At 27.3% G+C, this 20,559-nt stretch overlaps 1 protein-coding gene across 1 annotated transcript in view; it reads right to left on the bottom strand.

The window, feature by feature from the left end:
* LOC129971415 (collagen alpha-1(XI) chain-like) overlaps window positions 1–20,559 on the bottom strand; it is a 126,518-nt gene that overhangs the window by 66,475 nt on the left and 39,484 nt on the right. The window contains exons 2-11 of the mRNA XM_056085168.1: window positions 17,897–18,088; window positions 16,380–16,584; window positions 14,114–14,276; window positions 10,104–10,340; window positions 8,450–8,509; window positions 5,031–5,093; window positions 4,862–4,936; window positions 4,170–4,241; window positions 1,113–1,169; window positions 310–363 (exon numbers count right to left, since the gene is read on the bottom strand). Of these exons, the coding sequence (XP_055941143.1) occupies window positions 310–363; window positions 1,113–1,169; window positions 4,170–4,241; window positions 4,862–4,936; window positions 5,031–5,093; window positions 8,450–8,509; window positions 10,104–10,340; window positions 14,114–14,276; window positions 16,380–16,584; window positions 17,897–18,088 (1,178 nt within the window). The remainder of the gene's footprint in view (window positions 1–309; window positions 364–1,112; window positions 1,170–4,169; window positions 4,242–4,861; window positions 4,937–5,030; window positions 5,094–8,449; window positions 8,510–10,103; window positions 10,341–14,113; window positions 14,277–16,379; window positions 16,585–17,896; window positions 18,089–20,559) is intronic.

The raw sequence follows: 20,559 nt of genomic DNA, 5'->3' as shown, positions 1-20,559 counted from the left end.
AATTTTACCTTCCAGCAGCCAAGATACCCACCTTCGGTAAAAGCCAGAAATGAATGTTAATGAAATAAAGTTTAACATAGTATTTATTTGATAGTTATGTGGTTAGTTTACAATCCCTCGAAAAAGAATATATGCTTTTTTATTTGTTTATAACTCAATTTATAATTCCGAAAAAATATATGTTCTGTCAGAAAAAATTAAAAAAAACAGCCAATTATAAATTAAAAATGCAATTTCAAGCATTGTGTTTATTTTTTAAAAATTTTTTATCAAATTTATTTTTGCATATAAAAAAATAAAAATTCTTACTTCTTCTCCAGCTTCTCCTGGCTCTCCTTTAGCTCCTTGAAGTCCAGGTGGACCCTTGTTTTTTAAAGAAAAATAGAAATATGTATTCGAATTAATAGTAGCATAGATATTAAATGGAAAATTATAGTAGTTAGCATTTTAATATAATAAAACGCTATTTAAATTTTGAAAAAGCCTTTTAATAAAAGAGTGATTAACTAAAAGAAATTTAAAAAATAAGTTCACTTATAAAGAATTCATACATTTTAATAAAATAAAACAGAAGTTCCATTATTATTTTACTAATATATTAATTATAGACTTATTTATAGACTATTATAGACTTATTTAATATAGACTTATTTATTTAAAAATACTCGGCATATAAAGACAAAATAAAATATCAGAAGAAATTGAAAACAAATAAAAAGCTTAGAATGTAAATTGTCTTGCGGAATTTATTGAAAAATAAATAAATAAGATTCATAAAAAAATGTACAATTTTGCTCTGTAATTAATAAGAAGTAATGAGTAAGTATTGCTATATATGAGTAAGTATTTTAAGGCTACGCACTTTATACATGCATCATATTAGAGATTATATTTTCATGCTTTGCGAACCGGGATAGCATTAAATTAAAAGACAAAACTAAAGCGTGTGAAAAAAGGCATCTTTTATACATTCTTCTGCTCAAATTATTTGCATTTTTTTTGACAAAGCAAATCAAATTCCTATTTAAATGTAGAATTAAATTAAATTGTATAAAATTGTTTAAGTTCTTGTATAGTGAGATAATAATTTCGTTAAAGGAAATATGACTTACCACAGGTCCAGGTAACCCTGTTAATCCTACAGGTCCAATTGCACCTCTCATTGCTAACTAAAACGATGTGAAAAAGTACTCATTTAGTTTATAAAAACAAACGAAATTTGATATCAAAAGTTTAGTCGAATTTCCAAGCATAAATATTCTAAAATTAAAATATATTTGTAATTCCTCTTAACTGCTTTAAAATTAATTAAAGCCTTTTTTTAAAGAAAACACCTGCATAAAAATCTCTCTGTATATAAATTTGCACCTTCAATATTATACAAGAACAAAAATTTGCCAAGATTTCTATTTTTGAGCATACAGCTTGAATTGTATGAAGAGCCTATATAAAGCTTAGGGTGTTTAGGTGGGAGTATATCAATAATTACGAGCCTTATATTTTCATTATAGTAAGGAAGTGTGTAAATTATGATTCCACTCAATTTGAAAAACTCAAAAATTGTTTTGATTTAGTGATGCATAATATCAAAAGTTTTAGACATAACTTTAATGATGAATGCATTGAGGTCCAAATATATATCACTAATTTACTTGAATAATCTAACCAAAACTTTCTAAGCAGTCTTTTCCGGCCAGTGTAATGAAGTATTTATGATTCAGATATTGCGTCAATATAATCGCATTTTACGCTCTTAAATATTTAAAACAAGGCTGTACGGAAAAGCAAATAAGTGAGTGAATACACTAGAACTTTTGTAATTTTTTCTTTTATTTATTTATCTTAATTTTTATGGCAATATTTTTGTAAATAAATTATTTTTGTAGAATGAAAATTCAATTGATTGGAAAAAAATCTTGGCTTGCGCTCTTTTTAATTTGATTTGAAATGAATTATTTAGAAGTTTAAGGAATTCGTTAAATTTCTTGAAAGCAAGTCATAAAGCCCTTTTAAAATCCATAGCATTGACCTTATAATTTCTTCGTCAAATTTTAATAAAAAATCAAAACCTTATTAAAAGAGAATGCAATCCAATCTTGAAATTTTGTTTATTCGACTGGATGGACAGTTATGGAATTTAAAAAAATCATGGTTTATTGCATAGTTATTAATCATTTAATCATCGTTATAGATATAGATTACAAAGCCTAATATATTTTAAATGTATTGAGTTGAGTTTAAATGACATGAAGAGTAATTTTGTAGATTTCATTGTTTTCTGAAATTTACAAACCTTTCTTTTTTCCTAATTGTTAAGATTTTTCATTGTTTCATAAAATTATTACAATGCATTCTTAATAAGTTTTATTCACATATGATATATAAAATATGACATTACTCCCAGACAATGTGAAATATTTCTGGAAATGATTAAAAGCTAGAAAAATTCCTTTATTTTTTGGTGCGTATACATAAAGATGTTTGAAGGAATTCTGATCCAAGAACATATAAAATTCTATATAGTTTCTGTACTGGCATTAACAACTTTAAGACATTGTTTATGATCTTGAAATAATCTTTATTTCAAGTGATTTCGAAAATGACTAACATTTCTGAAGCAACTCGTTCGCTGACTCGCCTTCGAATTGGTCCTACTCGTTACACTCACAAGCATTTGTTATTTAGAGACCCGGCACCGATATGTTCCTCATGCAGAATACCAGACTCGATAGATCATATTTTAACAAAGTGTCCTGATTTCAATCCCTTTCGCTTATATTTTTTTGGCACTACTGATGTATTTCTGAAAGATCTGTTGGGGGAAAGACCCCACCTACAGTTGTTTGCTTTCCTTAGACGTATTGGATTTTTATCAAAAATTTAAAAAAAATTTCTTCATATTTTAGCCTTTTTTGTATTTGAGATGTTTATATGAACTTTAGATTTCATTTGAAATTTTAATATTTTGCTATTTTATTACTTATTCTTCGCTGTTTAACATTTGTTTCATGTTTATCTTGTATCGTAGCGCGTATGTTTAAGAATTTTACATACATGGTTTTACGTTTTTTAATCAATGTTAGGCTCAGCTTAGCCAGATTTGGCTCTTCTGCCACTAAAATTCAAACTCAAATTCAAATTCTGAAGCACTACTTTCCTTCGCCAAGTTCAGTTACTTCTAAGATTACTATTATCAATTTTTTTGTCCTGCGAAAAACCAAGGGCAAATTTCATTTAAATTTAATTATACTAGGGTTCTCATATTCTAAATGTAAAGAATATTTCTTCCACAAAATCTTCCAAAAAATTTTAATCGAAATGAATAAAAAAATATTGGATTTTGTTTCTATATCCTAAAATTAGTTTGTTGTATTGCTCTAAAATTTTATTATAAAAATTAATTACTAAATAACCATTAGATTGGGAAATGATCTCGCTTTCAAATATGTATTGCAACTTACAGTAGAAGGAAAAAGAATCAGTTTAAAATTTTATTTCCAGGCTTTTATTTTCCTCTTTGAACCTCCTACTGCAGGATAAACCAATTCGTAAATTCAGTAGTAAAAGGGGAAAAAAAGATATGTAGTTTCGGCATCGCAAAATGGCGAAAAACGAGTAGAAGGTTATTGAGTGGAATGCAAAATTTTCATCACTTGCTTCAAGAATAACGAACATTCTGAAAACAAACATGGAATGGACAAGTGCTGAGTTGGTTTCGCCAATTTAAGGTATAAGCTATTGTGTAAAAGACCAAATTGTTTTACAGGGAGTAGTGGAAAGAAATAGCAAATAAAATTAGAATTTGAATTGTCTGTATTCAATAGAAATAAAAATATTTCACTAATCATAAAATAAATATTTCACAATGAAATGTTTGGAAGATTTTTACATAAATAATCCTTCCACTTTATCCTTCCATTTTTACATAACCAATCCACATCATACCACTTCCTTCCAAGAAGGAGAGGACTTTTCGTATTATAGTTTTTCTTTTAAAGTTGAAAAAAATTAGTGCTCTAAATGTATGAATACGTCGATGGCTGTTGATTTGTATTGCATTAAGACACACATATTTCCAGGTATAGATATTTTCATCAATCATCAATTTTACAAAAACTAGTATTCAGATTTTTAAGGGAAGTGAAAAAAAATGTGTTGAAATGGCGTACCATGTGTTGACTAAGCATTTGTCTCAAAGGTTCAGCTGCATCAGGGCCTTTGTTGTCTCCTTGAGGTTGATACTGGAATAAAAATGAATCAGATAAAAGTTAATTTCAGAATTTAAATTTAGTCTCAGTAACCGTATTTAGTAAGCAATAATATGAATTTGAAAACAACATGAAAAAATAATTATTAGGAAAATACAATTCATTATTAAATAAGCTGTCGCCACAAATTCTTTAAACCATTCAACAATAATCCCCATGGTAGTTTGAGGAATTTGGTAAGGTCTATTTAAAGATAAATATTACTTTAAAAAACCAAGTCATTTAAATCTCTTTTTTAAAACAGTCTTGCTTTTTTTTATTTGAATAGAATATTTTAACAATAAATTATAGAATGTTATTATAAATGAAAAATTACCTCAAAGATTTAAAACTTGACAGGTCAGTGTAAGAATAAATTGCGAATAGTTTTCAAAATTAAATCTGCTATTCCCTTATGATCATGAAAATGTTTAATTCTTTAGTAGAGAATTACTACGAGGAATTAAAAAAATTGAATCAGTCACAATACCTAGTACTTTGTTTTTAAATCGTTGAAAAGATTAAAATTGAAATAATTCAAGTTTAATATACAGTTTAATCAATGAAGAAACTACTGAAGGAACAAAAATCTTCGTTATTTTGATCATACTCACAGGTATCATAAATATATGACCAGGAGGCCCCATTGCACCATCTAAACCACTAATTCCATCTCTTCCTTGATCTCCCTGTACGAACAAATGACAGCATTAAAACTAATTAACATTTTAATTTTAAAATTAGAATAACAGAATGGTTTTAGGCTAATTGTATAAATTTTACCTTTTCACCTTTAGCACCAGGTGGGCCAGGTGGACCTTGGTAACCACGAGGTCCAGGCAAACCCTTTAAAAAAAAGAGAGAATCAACTTTATTCTAAAAATTAAAATTATCAAACCAGTAAGTACAGTGTATACAGTACAAAAAAATATGAAGATAGTTTTTTATGAAATGAAACCGATTTATTTTAGATTAATTCTGACTTATTCATTAACAGATTAATAGAAAAATATATTACCTACTGTGCCTTAAATTTATAATTACATCCCACAATTATCTAATAAACAAACCTTTTTACCATCATAAGTTAGTTTAGGTTCCCAGAATTCATTTCAGATTGTGATTTTGGATCAATTTCGAAAAATAGACGAACAAGAATAAAATATTCCAAATTTGAAAGGAATTCGAATAAGTGAAAAAAAACGTTATTGAATAAATTTAAAGATCTCATTATTTTAAATTTTAAAATTACTAATTTACATATTTTTGGTGAACTTTCAAGTTCAATACAAAAAATTTCTAAACTATTTTTTTTTTTTTTTTTTTTTTGTAAATCTAATAATTCTAAGCTTGATTTTGAGTAAAGTCTAAAATTTTGAAAATTTAAAAGCTGGATAATATTTAAAGCAAGTGAATAGAATTTTTCATTCATAAAAAAACATGCATACGCATTGAAAACATGTCATTGTTTAAGTTTTTAAAAAATGACCAGGTTTTACCTCCCTGCATTATTTTATTAATTAGTTTAACAATATCTACTTGAATAATTAATATGAGAATAAAAGCAGTCATATTTCATATTCCTTGGATTCTTTGCCAACATATAAAAGTATTTTCGGGAAATTGAAAATGGGCTAAGGATACCCCCCCCCCGTTAATAAACATGAGAAAACTTTATTGTAACCATTTCGATTTATGATAGGCAGGTTGTAATAGTTACAGCATTTCCACAATTTTACTTCAGCTGTAACGATCGATATAATAACTTTTAGTACTCTTTACCTGCGCATGCCAATGAAAATGGCGTGTAGAATAAAATGCAAGTCATGGAGTATGTTTGTTTGCCACTCTTTCATTTTTTCATTCTTCTATTAGATGTTTTATTATGTTAATTACTTTCAGTTTGAATTTTTAGTTTTATTTATGTTAAATATGTTTTTTGTTAACTTGATTTTTAACTTTTTAATTGAGCTCGCAATAATGACTGTTAGAACGATGCATATGTTTACCAATAACACAATATTAGTGACTGGAACGTGATTTGGACACGCAATTCTCTGACCTAATATCAGATAACACAATAACATAGAAATAAATAAACTTTTGTGAAAGAAGAAAGTATTTAGTAGAAAAGCTATCTGAAAGCGCTTCTTTTATATGCATCCAAAAAAAATTTATAGTTATGATAGATAATATCGAGTAATCATGGTAAATGGCTCGGCTAAAAAAATCATGTTTTTTTCTCCTGCGAAATGAAGTATTGTTTGTGGAACAAAAAATGAATGAACTTTCATCAATAATATTTTTTCCATTTTCTCGATAACAATTTTTCCTCCCCTTTCTCAATTTCATAATATCACATTCACATACCTTCTGATCCTTATTAACAAAATACTGAGCCAAGCGCAATCTCACCGATAATAATAGAGTGAGATTAACACAATATTAGTGACTGGAACGTGATTTGGACACGCAATTCTCTGACCTAATATCAGATAACACAATAACATAGAAATAAATAAACTTTTGTGAAAGAAGAAAGTATTTAGTAGAAAAGCTATCTGAAAGCGCTTCTTTTATATGCATCCAAAAAAAATTTATAGTTATGATAGATAATATCGAGTAATCATGGTAAATGGCTCGGCTAAAAAAATCATGTTTTTTTCTCCTGCGAAATGAAGTATTGTTTGTGGAACAAAAAATGAATGAACTTTCATCAATAATATTTTTTCCATTTTCTCGATAACAATTTTTCCTCCCCTTTCTCAATTTCATAATATCACATTCACATACCTTCTGATCCTTATTAACAAAATACTGAGCCAAGTGCAATCTCACTCTATTATTATCGGTGAGACATTTGTCATCATAAAATCACGATAACAAAAAGAAACGATAATTTGAAAAAGCAAAGTAGTAATGCATTGGGGAGTATAATATAATTTCTCCAGTAAATTCTAAAGATATTTAACAGATCACTAAATATATGCATAATTTTCTGTTACCATGGAGAAATATGATTTCTGAACAATTTACCATTACATTTTTCTTCAATTACTTCACTTAATTTCTTTAGTTTTAACCTAGTATATATTTAAACTGATCATTTGGTGTCTTATTAGAAGCTCAAAATACAAAATATCTTTGTAATTCTATCAAACTAATAGCATAACTTTCTTTAAATTGATTCAGCTTCCAATCTGGCTGATGCGTTAGAATCATGATGGAACCTGGATGAATTGTGATAATAACTTATCACAATTCATCCAGGATTTCTTCAGTTAGTGCTACAGCAAACAATCCGTTTTTCATTACCATTTTAAATATATCAGTTAAAAAGGGAGTACTTTCTATACGCAAACTTCATGCTCTGCAAAACGGCAAATCTTATACTCTGTATTCAAGGAATTTCTTTCTATTTATTTTGCACTCAGATATCAAGTTTTTAAAAAATTTCCACTTTTGTAAATGCCTATTGAAGGTTTAGAAATGAACTTGGCATGTTTATCTAATGTCTTGCGGTAAATTATACCAATCTGAATCGTTTATGCCAGTCATTTGGTTATCATTTTGAGTTTGTCGACCGAAAGGTTGGTTATCTTTAAGTAAAAATTGAGGAAAAAATTAAATAAAAATTAGTTTTGACAGATGATTTATTTTAATTAGCATCACCTGAAACTCTAAATGATAATTGGCATTGTGTTTCCTTCAAGGGAACACAAAAATAAAATGCTAGGAAAATTCTCTTTTTCTCACTCTATGTTAAAATAGGCAATATATAAACAGTGCGAAATAAAGATATTGTAAGTTCTATCAAAAATAAGTTAAAGTATCAGATAACTAATATAAAATGAATAAATCGTATTAATTATCTGATAATTTAATTCCAACCTTATAGAAATCACTCCAAAACACAACTAATCTACTTGTTTTTAAAAATCGCAATTATTTTTGGATCAACCTAATATAATAAAAATGGTCTTCTTATCCTTTAAAAAAATTGAACAAATAGTCAATAAAAAATATTCACAATATAAAATAATATATCCAACAGTTGAAAAAATAAATTTCCCATACGTCTTTTGGCATTCAGAAATTTAATTCTGTTTTAGTGGACGCGATAAGAAACCTATATGTTAATTTATATATCATATCGTTGTATTTTCCAGAGCATCCAAGAAAGAGAACTAACGTTTCCTTACCTGTACATTATAATAATGGTAGCCAGGGTTTTCGTTTACGTTTACCGATCCGCTTTCATCCTGAAAATAAAAGTTAACTTTAAAAACAAAAGTGCAAAAATTGTTAATTTTTTAAATTAAGATTCGAATTTCTCTCCCCTTTTTCCTCAACTCCTCGAAAAACTGCACACAAACGACTTTCATTCTTTATCTAATTATTTTGTTCCTTTGTTAGAAATATTATTGTCGTATATTAGTCATGTCTCTGATAATATTACTGTTTCCTTACGTTTATAATTTCATTTGTTAATGAAATTATATCCTACTTCATACTGAAATCGAGTTTTATAATATATAGTTGCAGAAATCTCTATTGGATTTCGTTAGTAGAAATAAGTCATTAAGTCATAGGATGTGACTAAATTTAAACGTATATCATACCACATAAAACTTTCTTAGAAAGAAAGCGCAGAATGGATTAAGTCTCAAGAATTTTGTATTAAATGCATTCTCATACAGCATCATTATGAAAATGTACAGCTCAAACTATGCATTTAATTACCTATCTCGATAGCACAATTGACAGCGCGGAGTCTTTTTTGTTTTTTTACCATGCTCAAATAAACATGAGAGATTCAGTTTTTGAAATTTTGCAGGAAAGAAATACTTCTGTAAATAATCAAAAGTATTCCTCTAATTAATGACAAGTTTTACACTCTTTGTGTAAGATGAGGCGGAATGGGAAATGGGAAAAAATGGAATAAGAAATACCTATATCAACCTGTTAACCGCCATATCCACGACTTCGTCTATATCTATCAGTTCAATACGTTTGTAAGACATCTGCTTCTAAGTCGTACAGTTTATTAAAAAAAGTGAAATTGATAAAAATTGTGTTTAAATTTTGGAAAATAGATTGAAAATCAATGAAAATTTTACTTTATACAACTGACATCACTATACAGTTAAATTACTAAATTTTAATATGTTGCTGTTTGTACTGTGATTTGTTCATAAGTTACGGTGGGGAAAAACCAATAATCTTTTAACCATCATTTCACCCCCTTAGAGGGGCCTAGAAACATTTTAATAATTCAGTTAATCTTCTAGGTGCTAAAAAACATGTATGCTAAAACGCATTTTAATCCGTTAAGGGATCTGAATTCGTATAGGGTTCAAACAAACAAACGGACATTCAATTTTATAGAGAGAGATTACACGCTCTGTTACAAAAAAAGTCATCACTTTTTCCCTTCTGATGTAATTGAATACCTCTAAAAGTGAAAACCGAAAGTTATTTGTGCAAAAAAGATATTCGAAAAGATTTGACTCTTTAAACTATGTCATAATGTCAGATGTTCTTGTCTATTGCTTGAAATGAACACATAAGATCTTTAATGTACAGCGAGGATATTCTATCCATAGTTATCTGATATTTGAACACAATACACGCGTTATGTGTTAAACTTCCTAGTCGTTCATTTGGATTTTTTTTTTTTCTGCATGAGATCATGTTCAGATTTTTACACATTTTAATATTTTAATAAGAAGATGCAAGCGTTTTGATTACTGCAATATTTAATATAAGAAAAAGTAAAATTGTATATGCCAAAGTAGTTCTTATAAAATCCTTAGAATCGATTGTTTTATTGCAAAACAAATAAATTGAGCTAACCGGTTGAGAGTAATTGGTGAAAACCCCTGGGAGTGATTCAGGATACAAATAATCAGTAAATTCGTCATCATCATCATCTGTTCTCGAGGAATTCGTGATACCAGGGAATTCAGGAAACACAGTATCTTCTGGTCCTTGGGAATAAGGAAGAGGAAACTCACAGTCAGGCATATAGTCAATGCATTGCTCGTAAGCTGCTTCAGGACTAGGTACAATCTGGAGCTGCTGGATGTCGCCCTAAACAAATGGAGGGAAAAAAACTAATTGAACTTCAGTTCTAAGAAATTAAATTGAAGGTACCAGAAGTATCAAATGATCAAAAGTGCTAAAATTATTTATCAAGAATACATTTCCACAAAAAAAAATTGTAAAGTAATTTGAGAAGAAAATATCTAACCCGGTTCTGGATACTTATAATGAATATGTCATTCTGTAAAAAATAAATGTTCATTATTTAAAATAATATAAATTAAAACGATTTCTGATATACTTTTATTTTGACTTCAAAAAATCATTTTCGAAAAACAGTTAGCTTAATATAAACATTATATCTTATTATAGCTCCATCACTGTTATGCAGCAATTATAAATTAATGTTTAAAATGAACATACTTTTAAATCTATTTCTTGGTGATAAAAAGCCATATTTATTAAAAACAGGATTATCTATCACATTAAAGACTCATGATAACAATCATCCTCTTTAACTCGAAAATTTGTTACTGACCAATGTGCTATAATTTCTGTATGATCAATTTATAAATAAAAATATTTTTTTATTTAATAATAAAATGAGACTATTTTTAATTAGAAAAAGTGAAACAATAATCAATTTAAAATTGGCTAATATAAGTTACATCAAAAAAAGTTCTTAAAAATTTAGCAGATTTTTTGATAAAACAAATTTTATTTTATAATTTATATTATAGCAATCATGCTGTAATAATTCTAATATATTTCTTTCAGACAGAAAGCGCAACTTAGATATATTTACAAGTATTTTCATCCACAGAAAAGTTCATAGCTCTGTAAGTTATATTATCTTTCTACCCTAGTTATTTTATATAAATAGGCAATCATAAAACATAAACTGCATTTCGGTTTAGTACAACGAATTAGTACTCTATAAAAATAGCGAATCCTTCCATCCCCCCCCCCATTTTTTTATATAATGTAAAAATGGATTAAACTTAGGCCTGAAAATATACTTTTTCACAAAACTTGAGCTATCTATATTTAATGTTGAAGGCAGATTTTAATTTAATAAAATTTTAAACTACAGTTACAGTTTTTTTAATTCCTTAAACTAGCATCCAAAAGAAAATATTATTTTTGTCAGAAATTCAAATTGTCATTGCAATAAAGTTTATGCTGCATTTCTATTAAGAACAAATTATTCAGTATTTGAAATTTTGATAAAGTAATCGGAATCTAATCAATGAGAAAGTTAATAAATGAAATCTATAGTAATAAAATATTTGAATTTTAATATTTTTTAGTAATAAATGAAATTCTTGAAGAATGAAATACTTCCACGCTATCCACAAAATCTTTTCAAATGTTTAAAATATTACATACGATTCTAAAAACAGGATGGAGCACATGGTATTTTTTTCATGGCTTTCTGAATAAAACAGTAAAATCTCTAATCCCAGTATTGTTGAAATACTGTTGTATGATCGTTTGAATTATTTCTAATATAATACACTTCAAATTGTTTTATTCTTTCAACCTTTATGAAAAATGTGCAACTCATTTATCCAGTCATATATTCCGAATTTAAGATAGTTTTAATGGAGAGGTGTTAATTAATCCTCTTATCAATTTTTACTAATTTTGCTATATTAGATGCTATGTACTATATATCTATACTTATAATAAAGCTCAATGTGTGTGTGTGTGTGTTGGCGCTCTACAGGCCAGACCGTTTGACATACAGCTACCAAATTTGGTACATGTATACCTTGGAGGTTGGGAATGTGCACCTGGGGTTTCTTTTTTCGAATTTTTAATTAGAATTTTAATTATTAATTAAAAACTAACTTTCCCGCCAAAAAAATCTTCCATTATCCCCAGCGCCAAACGAGAAAAGCTTCAGTTTTTTTTTTTTCTCCCAACAGTAATGAGGCTAGGGTTAAAATTTTTCGGCGGATTATTTCAATCGGTTCTGTTTATTTTCTTAATGTTTGATGCATTTAAAATTAAACATTGTTAATGAATCAATCTTTCAGATTCATTCTGAAGTACTTTTGAATTAAAATAAAACAGAATAAAGGAAATTAAAAATTTCTAATCCGCATAGCGTTACCCCAACTAGCGTAGAAAAAATCACGTATTTGCGTTACGTAACCGGCGAAGAAAATTCACGCATGCGCATTCTGTTCTGATTGTTGCCATGACAACGTTATCAATGGATGATTTAAATTATTTTTAGGTTAGTTGCATGCTTTTGTAAGTAAATTGTATTTATGTTAGTTATATATTTTTTGTATATGCTTATAGTTTTAAGTACATCGTTTTTTAAGTAGTTTTTTTAAAACCTGTTTTCAACCGTTTATTTTAAACGATTCGTTTTATTTTCTTAGTGTTTGATGCATTTAAATTTAAACATTGTTAATGAATCGATCTGCTCATAATGAATCTAAGAAAATTTTGTTGACCAACTCTTGAGATATTACATAAATTAAAAAAGATATTCTTTAGTGCCCATAAAATTTAAACGCTGAGTGACTCTATTTTCAGTAATCAGATTATAAAAAAATGCTTTGTTTCAGTAAAAAATATTATTATATTAATTGAAGATAAATTCTTTCCACTTTAATTTAAAGCATAAATTCTACCGTTTTCAACCGTTTATTTTAAACGATTCGTTTTATTTTCTTAGTGTTTGATGCATTTAAATTTAAACATTGTTAATTAATCGATCTGCTCATAATGAATCTAAGAAAATTTTGTTGACCAACTCTTGAGATATTACATAAATTTAAAAAGATATTCTTTAGTGCCCATAAAGTTTAAACGCTGAGTGACTCTATTTTCAGTAATCAGATTATAAAAAAATGCTTTGTTTCAGTAAAAAATATTATTATATTAATTGAAGATAAATTCTTTCCACTTTAATTTAAAGCATAAATTCTACGGGTGCTAACAGAAAATGAGAGAGATACATGTTACGTTATGACTGAAGGCCTTTATAATATTATGAATGAATTATATGATAATCAAAATTTGAAGTTTTAAAATATTTTGATGAAGAAGCTATTAAAGTAGAAATTGCATAAAATATTTAATTATTAAAATTTTAACGAATATTAAGATTGGCGAACCGGCTGGTCGCCAAAGGCGGCTAGTATTCTATAAATTTTCGCATTCATGGAATGATGATATTTTTCTTATTACGTAATTTCTGCACAAACTGTTATTTATTTTATATAGTGATAAAGTGCATTAAATCCTGTTGTTATTCAAAATTTGTTTTTCTACTACTGTATTCAGCCTGTACTTTAAAATTATTTTAAAGAATAAGGCATTTTTATAATTTTCAGAACCTCATTTCTCAGTTGGTTTATATAATGAGTCAATTTGTAGAAAATGCGAAAAGTGCGCTTTTCCATAAGTTTTTCAACCAAAGAAACCGTTATAAAAACAGCATTAAATGAGACATTTATAAGTTAAATTCATCGTATTTTAAAATTATGATTTTTATTTACCTTGCAACGTCTAAGAATCTATTTTGTAGTAATTCTCTTTTAGCCGTAAGTAATAAAAAAATTGTATTCAGATACTCAATTTTTCATTCTACATTAACTCGAATAATCGCTACTATATCTTTTCTAGTTGTCACCATTTTAATAAACTAATTGTTTTAAAAGTGTTTAATTGATAAGAATATTTTTATTTTAAGAAGTAACTTTGTTATTTTAATATACTTCGCAGAAATATCTTCTAATTAATATTTATATGCAGTATTGTCTTTCATAAAAAAATAGGTCAGTGCATTATTGTTTTACCTCGTAATACACACCGTCTACAAGCTGCGATCCTAGAAGCAAGATACCCGTTGTGTCTATGTAAGCTTCCTCGCTCCGGCTTAGAGATTCAGTGAGTTGTCGACCACATTCACTCAAAAGGGTCACTGAATTACCTTTGATACTAAGAGCTAATCGGTGCCATCTGAAAAAAAATAAAATCTTACTGTTATAGTCCTATGAGAAAACAATTTAGATATCTTCATTCTAGCATATCATAAAAGAAAAAAAAATGAACAAGCCTAAAGCTTTAAGTGAGATTCAAAATAAAATTTATTAAGGCAGGATATGTAGAAGAAAATAAGAGAATGTAAATTATTTAAAGACAAACATCGCTTTTCAAATGTTTAAATACCATCTACTGAAACGAATATTTCTTTTCCTTTTTTTATATGCATAACTAATTTCCAATTTTTCCATAATCTCTATTAATAATAAAAATGTATATGTGTACTGGCATTCTGCAGAACACACTGCTTAGACCTACAGCTACCAAGGTGGGAATAGGAATGGTTTTTTACTTTTAATTAAAATAAAAATTGAGCAAAATTTTGGCTTTTTTGCAATAATTTCAGAAAATATTTCAGAACAAAATCATTTGTAAACCTTGTTAAAACTAAAACAATTATCATTTTATGATACCAGCTTAATAGAGGGGAAAAGTTTTTAATTTTTTACAACTTTTAACAGTACTTTTTGCTTAATTTTCAATAAGAGATTGCATTGTTGCTCTGAAATTAAAATTGTTTCCATTTATTCATCAAATATTTAACCATCTGCTTTCCTTTCATTGTTTAAAGTAAGGAAAACGGCTCCGTTTAACATCTGTGTAGAATCTGTAATAAATAAGGAAAAAAATGAAAACATTGTATTGCGAAAACAAGAAGATTATGTTTTTAAACTCTATAATCTCATTAGATTTTATTAGGATAACTCATATACAAAATAACCAGAATAGATTTAAGGCCTATTATTCTAACATGGCTTTAATTTCTATCACAGTTTAAAGTTTAAAAATATTTGGGGGTGGGAAATCATAAGTATGTAACTTTGCCCAAGAGATTTTATTGAAAAAAAAGAGAAAAAAAAAACATAATCAGTATTCTCAGCACTGCAATTAATCTTCAAAGACGACAAGTCTTTACTATTTCCATTATATCAATTTGCTTATGGTAATGTAGTTTCCTTATTATAGGATCTTATTAAACAAGCTCGGATATTGTCACATTAGGCCTGCGATCGATTAAATTACCATTTTCCAATTTCTTTGACATTGTCCCAATGAAGTCTTGGTAAATATAGTGTTACATTTTCATAAATAAACATTTCCATTTTGTGCATGTTTTAGATGCACTGTTCCTTTTTATATCTTAATATTTAAAAACCTTTACTCTCTTTTTTTTCTATTTTAAGAAATAGTTTTCATAATTTTTCAAATTCCAATCAATAGATAAATTTATTTATTACATAGAAATATGCTGTTTAAATAAAGATATACAAATATTTGGGTAACCATTTATGCTTTGACTAAAGTATCTAAATTTTGATAAAGATTAAAAATGGTTCAGAATAAATCTTTTCATCATATATTAAAATGATTTTATGCACTGTACTATAATTAATTAATGCACTATAATTATAAAAAGCTAATAAATTAATAGGGATTTAATAAAATAGGGATTTTAAACCAGATTTCAAGGCTATTATTATTTGTTTTCTGTGCATTTAAAGATCAAGTAATCACTCTGAAAATATGCAATCATGTGCATTTTATCTATTTTTTTTTTTTATATTCAACATATAAAAATAAATGATTGGTGAAATATTATGTAAGTTTTTCTGGCAATAATCCTTAGCGAAACCAAAATTAAATTCTGCTTCTCTAGATTAAATTATTTGAACTAAATGCATAGTCTAACCAACAAAAATCTATTAATCTAGATCAAAATTCTGCAAAAGCCCGTTTTTAATTACTTTAGCTTTAAAAATTTAACCCGTAATTTAAAAATTTAAACTCGTTTAAAAATTTTAAAAAATCCCGTTCACATTAAATGCTATTAGCATTCATATTATGAAAGTATCAAGTTGTTTATTACTACAACAATTAAGTTATGATTGATGAAACTTTCCAAGTTGAGAAGGATTGTTCGGGTAATGATTCTCACTCTCCTTCGTGGCCTAATTTTTTCGATACAGTAATAGCGCTTAAATCTCTCTACATTTTTAAGAAAGAATCAGGGACACTTACTTTCCATCATTGACTGGTACAGGGAAAGTAGCCTGAGCCAGTGTTGGTTCATCTATACTGTCCCTGCACATGAAAGTGACATTCTCTCCGATTCCGAGAGCCAGCTGCTCCTCACCGATGTTATTATAAATAGTGAATAGGAATGATTCGGTTCCCTGGTTGGGACGGAGGGTGGCCAGCACTGAGAAATCGTACGGGAAAGAGCCTGAAAAATTTCATAATTTAATAGGATGAAGGAAAATGTATTGATCTTTAAAAGCAAGTTTTTTATGGTTATATTTGGGAATTAATCTAAATAAATGCAGAGTGTTCCAAAATATTTTAGGTGCTCAGTTTAAATTATTATAGTAATAATCATGGCTTTTTTACGATATAAATAAATCATAAGCATATTTTCATAACCCAAATGAATCAATAGAAATGTAGAATGTGTTTGTAAAGACATCGTTGATAAAATAATTATGAACACCACTAAGTGCACCAGTTGGTATCTGGGTACTTTCTTTTTCAATAGTTGTTCTAAGCTTTTCTACTATACATGATACTGAAATATAAACTTTATGTTTCAGATTTCCCACAAAAAAAAATCCGTGAAGATGATATCTTAGGAATTTGGAAGGAACTCTTCTTTTTTTTTTCCTTTCTTCTTCTTCTTCTTAATTTTAGAAGGAATGAATTCATGTTCTTTAAAATACATATTCCTCCATTAATTTATAACATTTTGAAACACCGGAGGTCACAATCAAGATTTACTGAAATTTAAGAGTGATACATTCGTTTCATTTACACATTAACTTCCTATAAGCATATTCAATTTAAAATATATATAGAAAATATTCAAATCAAAGTTATCTTTAATCGGAATAACAAACTTCACTTAAAGAAACTTCTTTCTTTAAGGAATTTTCAACATTTTAACGAATTTGTACGATTTCCTTTCAAATTTGTTAATTAATTTTTTTTTTTTTTTTCAAATTCTTTCGTTTAAAATTTTTCGACGGCAACAGATTAGTAAACTAAATAGTTGACCTGTCTGAAATTACAGAGAATTGCATTTGTTATCAATATAAATTGATAATAACAGATAATTTAATGTAAATTAAATAATATAAATGCATAAAAAATCTCGAATTTAAATTTTTAAAATATAATTTCTATCAGTCATACATTATTATAAAAAATGTAAACTCTGTTGTTTCATCTTCTGCACTTATTTTTATAAATAAAACTCAATATCTGATGATATATTTGAAAACATTTACATTTATATAGGTACACTATCTTCTCTCTTTCTTTTTGGATTCATTTTATATATATTTATGATGAGATGAATAAATGAAATGACCTGAACGAACATCTTGACATAGATACTTATTAAGAGTATAAAAATCCAGAAAATTATTTATAGAAGGTTTTTTTTTTTCAATGTATCTTTAAATAGAACTTGAAAAATCTTTTATTGGATCAAATTAGTATTTGCATTATTGTAATAATTAAAGAAAAATAAATCATCTCACCTGTGAAAAGTTGTGATGTGGTGACTGTAAGTACAGCCGTCTGTGTGATGCTGAAAGCTACATCCGGGGCACCGTACACAGGATTGCCTTCATCGTCTATCCTGATTGCCCTGTTGTCGCATATTCCAATGGATTGACTTACTCCTAGGGGTTCTTGGGCTATATTTACAGCCTTTAATATATCTACCGAACCTGAAAATAATAAAAAGATATTAATTCAACCGCTTTTTTACTATACAACAAATTATTCCCAATAATTTTTTTCAGAAAATTTGATTATAATAATCATGTTTGAACTATTGAAAATCATTTTGTGCTTGCAAAGGCATAACAGTTTCTTTTGAAATACAGTTAATCTTTCATCTAATCTATAAAAATGAATATTCACGTTTTAGAAAATTTTACAGGTTCAATTCCTTGCTGATTTTCCCCTTTGCTTATTGAATAAATATTAATTAATTATAATACTGGAACATACAGCAGCATTATGTTTAAAAAATAAAGCAAAACTATCCTTATACCTAACTTCCATGCATTGAAAATCTATATACATAGTACGTTTTTTTTTCGAAAACCTTGAATTTTCATGGGGAAAATAATTTCTACGTTTAGAATAAAAATTTCCATACCCACGATGAAGAAATAGATCATACCATAATGATATATGGTTAATTTGTAAACAATTGAACTAAAATCCATTTAGATAAAACTAATCAAGTAGAATTGATAGAAACTCGATAGGTGTTACAGTCTAATAATATAAAAAATATAAAACCGAATTTAAATACATTAAAAGAGACTTTATAAAGTAGGAAATCTAAGATTATAATAGAATTATATTTTGCTTAATACATTTCTATTATATTCTTGAATGTAATACAATTGTCGAATATTAAACAATAATGTCTAAAAATATAAAATATTTAAGACTCATAAAAATAGTAAGATTTTTCAGAGAAAAAATAAGTAGAAAATGATAGAATAATCTGAAATAATAATAATAATATAAAACTTATAAATAATGCAAATAAATATCGATGATACAATTTAAAAAGTCATAAATAAAATAATGATTTTTAAATAAAAATTAAGAATATATGTAAGAAATATATATAGTTATATGTAAGAAAGCTGTCTACACATCGGATAAAAATTTTCGGTGCAAGCAATTATGTATAATTGTTATTTTCAAAAAACGCCCAGTGAATTTGTTCTGAAGAGGGCATCTGAATTAAACAAGGAAAAACTTTTTCACCAGTTATTATTGTTATAGAAAATCACAGAAGGTAATTTATAAAGATGTAATAAACACTTTCCAATGAGGGATTTATTATTCTCTTTCTTGATCTATGAATCTACCTTAATTTGGAGGGAGATTTTTTATATTAAATTCAATTTCGCTTTAGATTTATTGCAGGGAATATGGCCCTTGAATGGAAATCATTAAATGTGAAACTTAAAAGTTCAGCTTACCAAAAGATATAAAAAGAGGAGTAAAAAGATAAAAATGGCAAAAAATATGAAATTTTAAGCACGGTATAAATAAATTTGAACGATCATGAACGGTTATTAAAATATTTGCAAATATAGGAAGAGATCAGAAGCATAGTTTTAGTTCGGTGTAAACAAATTTTATCATATTTGTGCATCTTTTAGTATAAATTTTTTGGAAATTTAATTTTTTAATTCTAATTAAATTTTTAAAATTTAGCTATGAGTAATTTTTTCAGAAGATAAGAAATAAAAAAAAACTGCATTATGTATTTCTGTACATCGAAATTTCTTTCATTTTTCATATTTCGTCTGGAAACCTTGCAGCCAGAATGAAGAAAATCTAAATTCATTTTGAAGTCAACTTATTCAAGATAATTTCCTTTATCTTCATTCATTTATATATAATTTTTAACCGATAAATAATTTTAAATCTTCTGTCAAAGCGAAACACCTAGGAAAATATAAATTATGATGGTTCTAAAAGTCTATTAAAAATGATCTTTATTGGATAATTTTTATAGAGATGTGGCAGAATTGGTATGGCTCACTATTGGACTCAAATTCGCAAACAAGTTTCATGCCTAATTGTAATTCCTTTTAATATGTATATATATGTGTGTGTGAGTTATTTAGAAACAAATTTTTTTACAATATTTAATTCTATTGGATTTTGACCTTATATAATTAAAACGGACCTCTTGTGTATCGAATCTTAACCAACATGCTCTTGACTTGTTGCGCAAATCTTTGAAATTGAAAATGTCAAAATTAATATCTTGATAATCATTTTGATTTAGAAAAGAGAATTTTTCAAAAAGCAAATTTTCCCTGTATAAAATTCTAAAAGTTTAATATTTCACATAGTAAAAAAAAGAAGTTGCAAAGAGCTTCTTTCTAAAACCTTTCGCTAATATTTTGTGACTTGTTGATAATAATGGATCATAATAATTTGTCTTTTTTTCCTATCACTCCAACCACTGCAAGCCTTCTCGCATAACCTTCTCGCAAGATTTATGAGTGCCAGCCTCCGTCGGCCACTTGAAACTTGCCGGCGAAGTTAAGAACATAAAAAGCTTAGAAAGCCATCTTTAGTTACTACTCGCTACTGCATTACATCCGATAAGAAGACAAATAGTCAGTATATTTAATTTTCAGTCCGAAAAAAAAAA

Source organism: Argiope bruennichi, chromosome 6 (genome assembly GCF_947563725.1).
Source record: "Argiope bruennichi chromosome 6, qqArgBrue1.1, whole genome shotgun sequence".
In the NCBI taxonomy this organism is placed as follows: Eukaryota; Metazoa; Arthropoda; class Arachnida; order Araneae; family Araneidae; genus Argiope; species Argiope bruennichi.
This window is presented reverse-complemented; position numbering and strand designations above follow the sequence as displayed.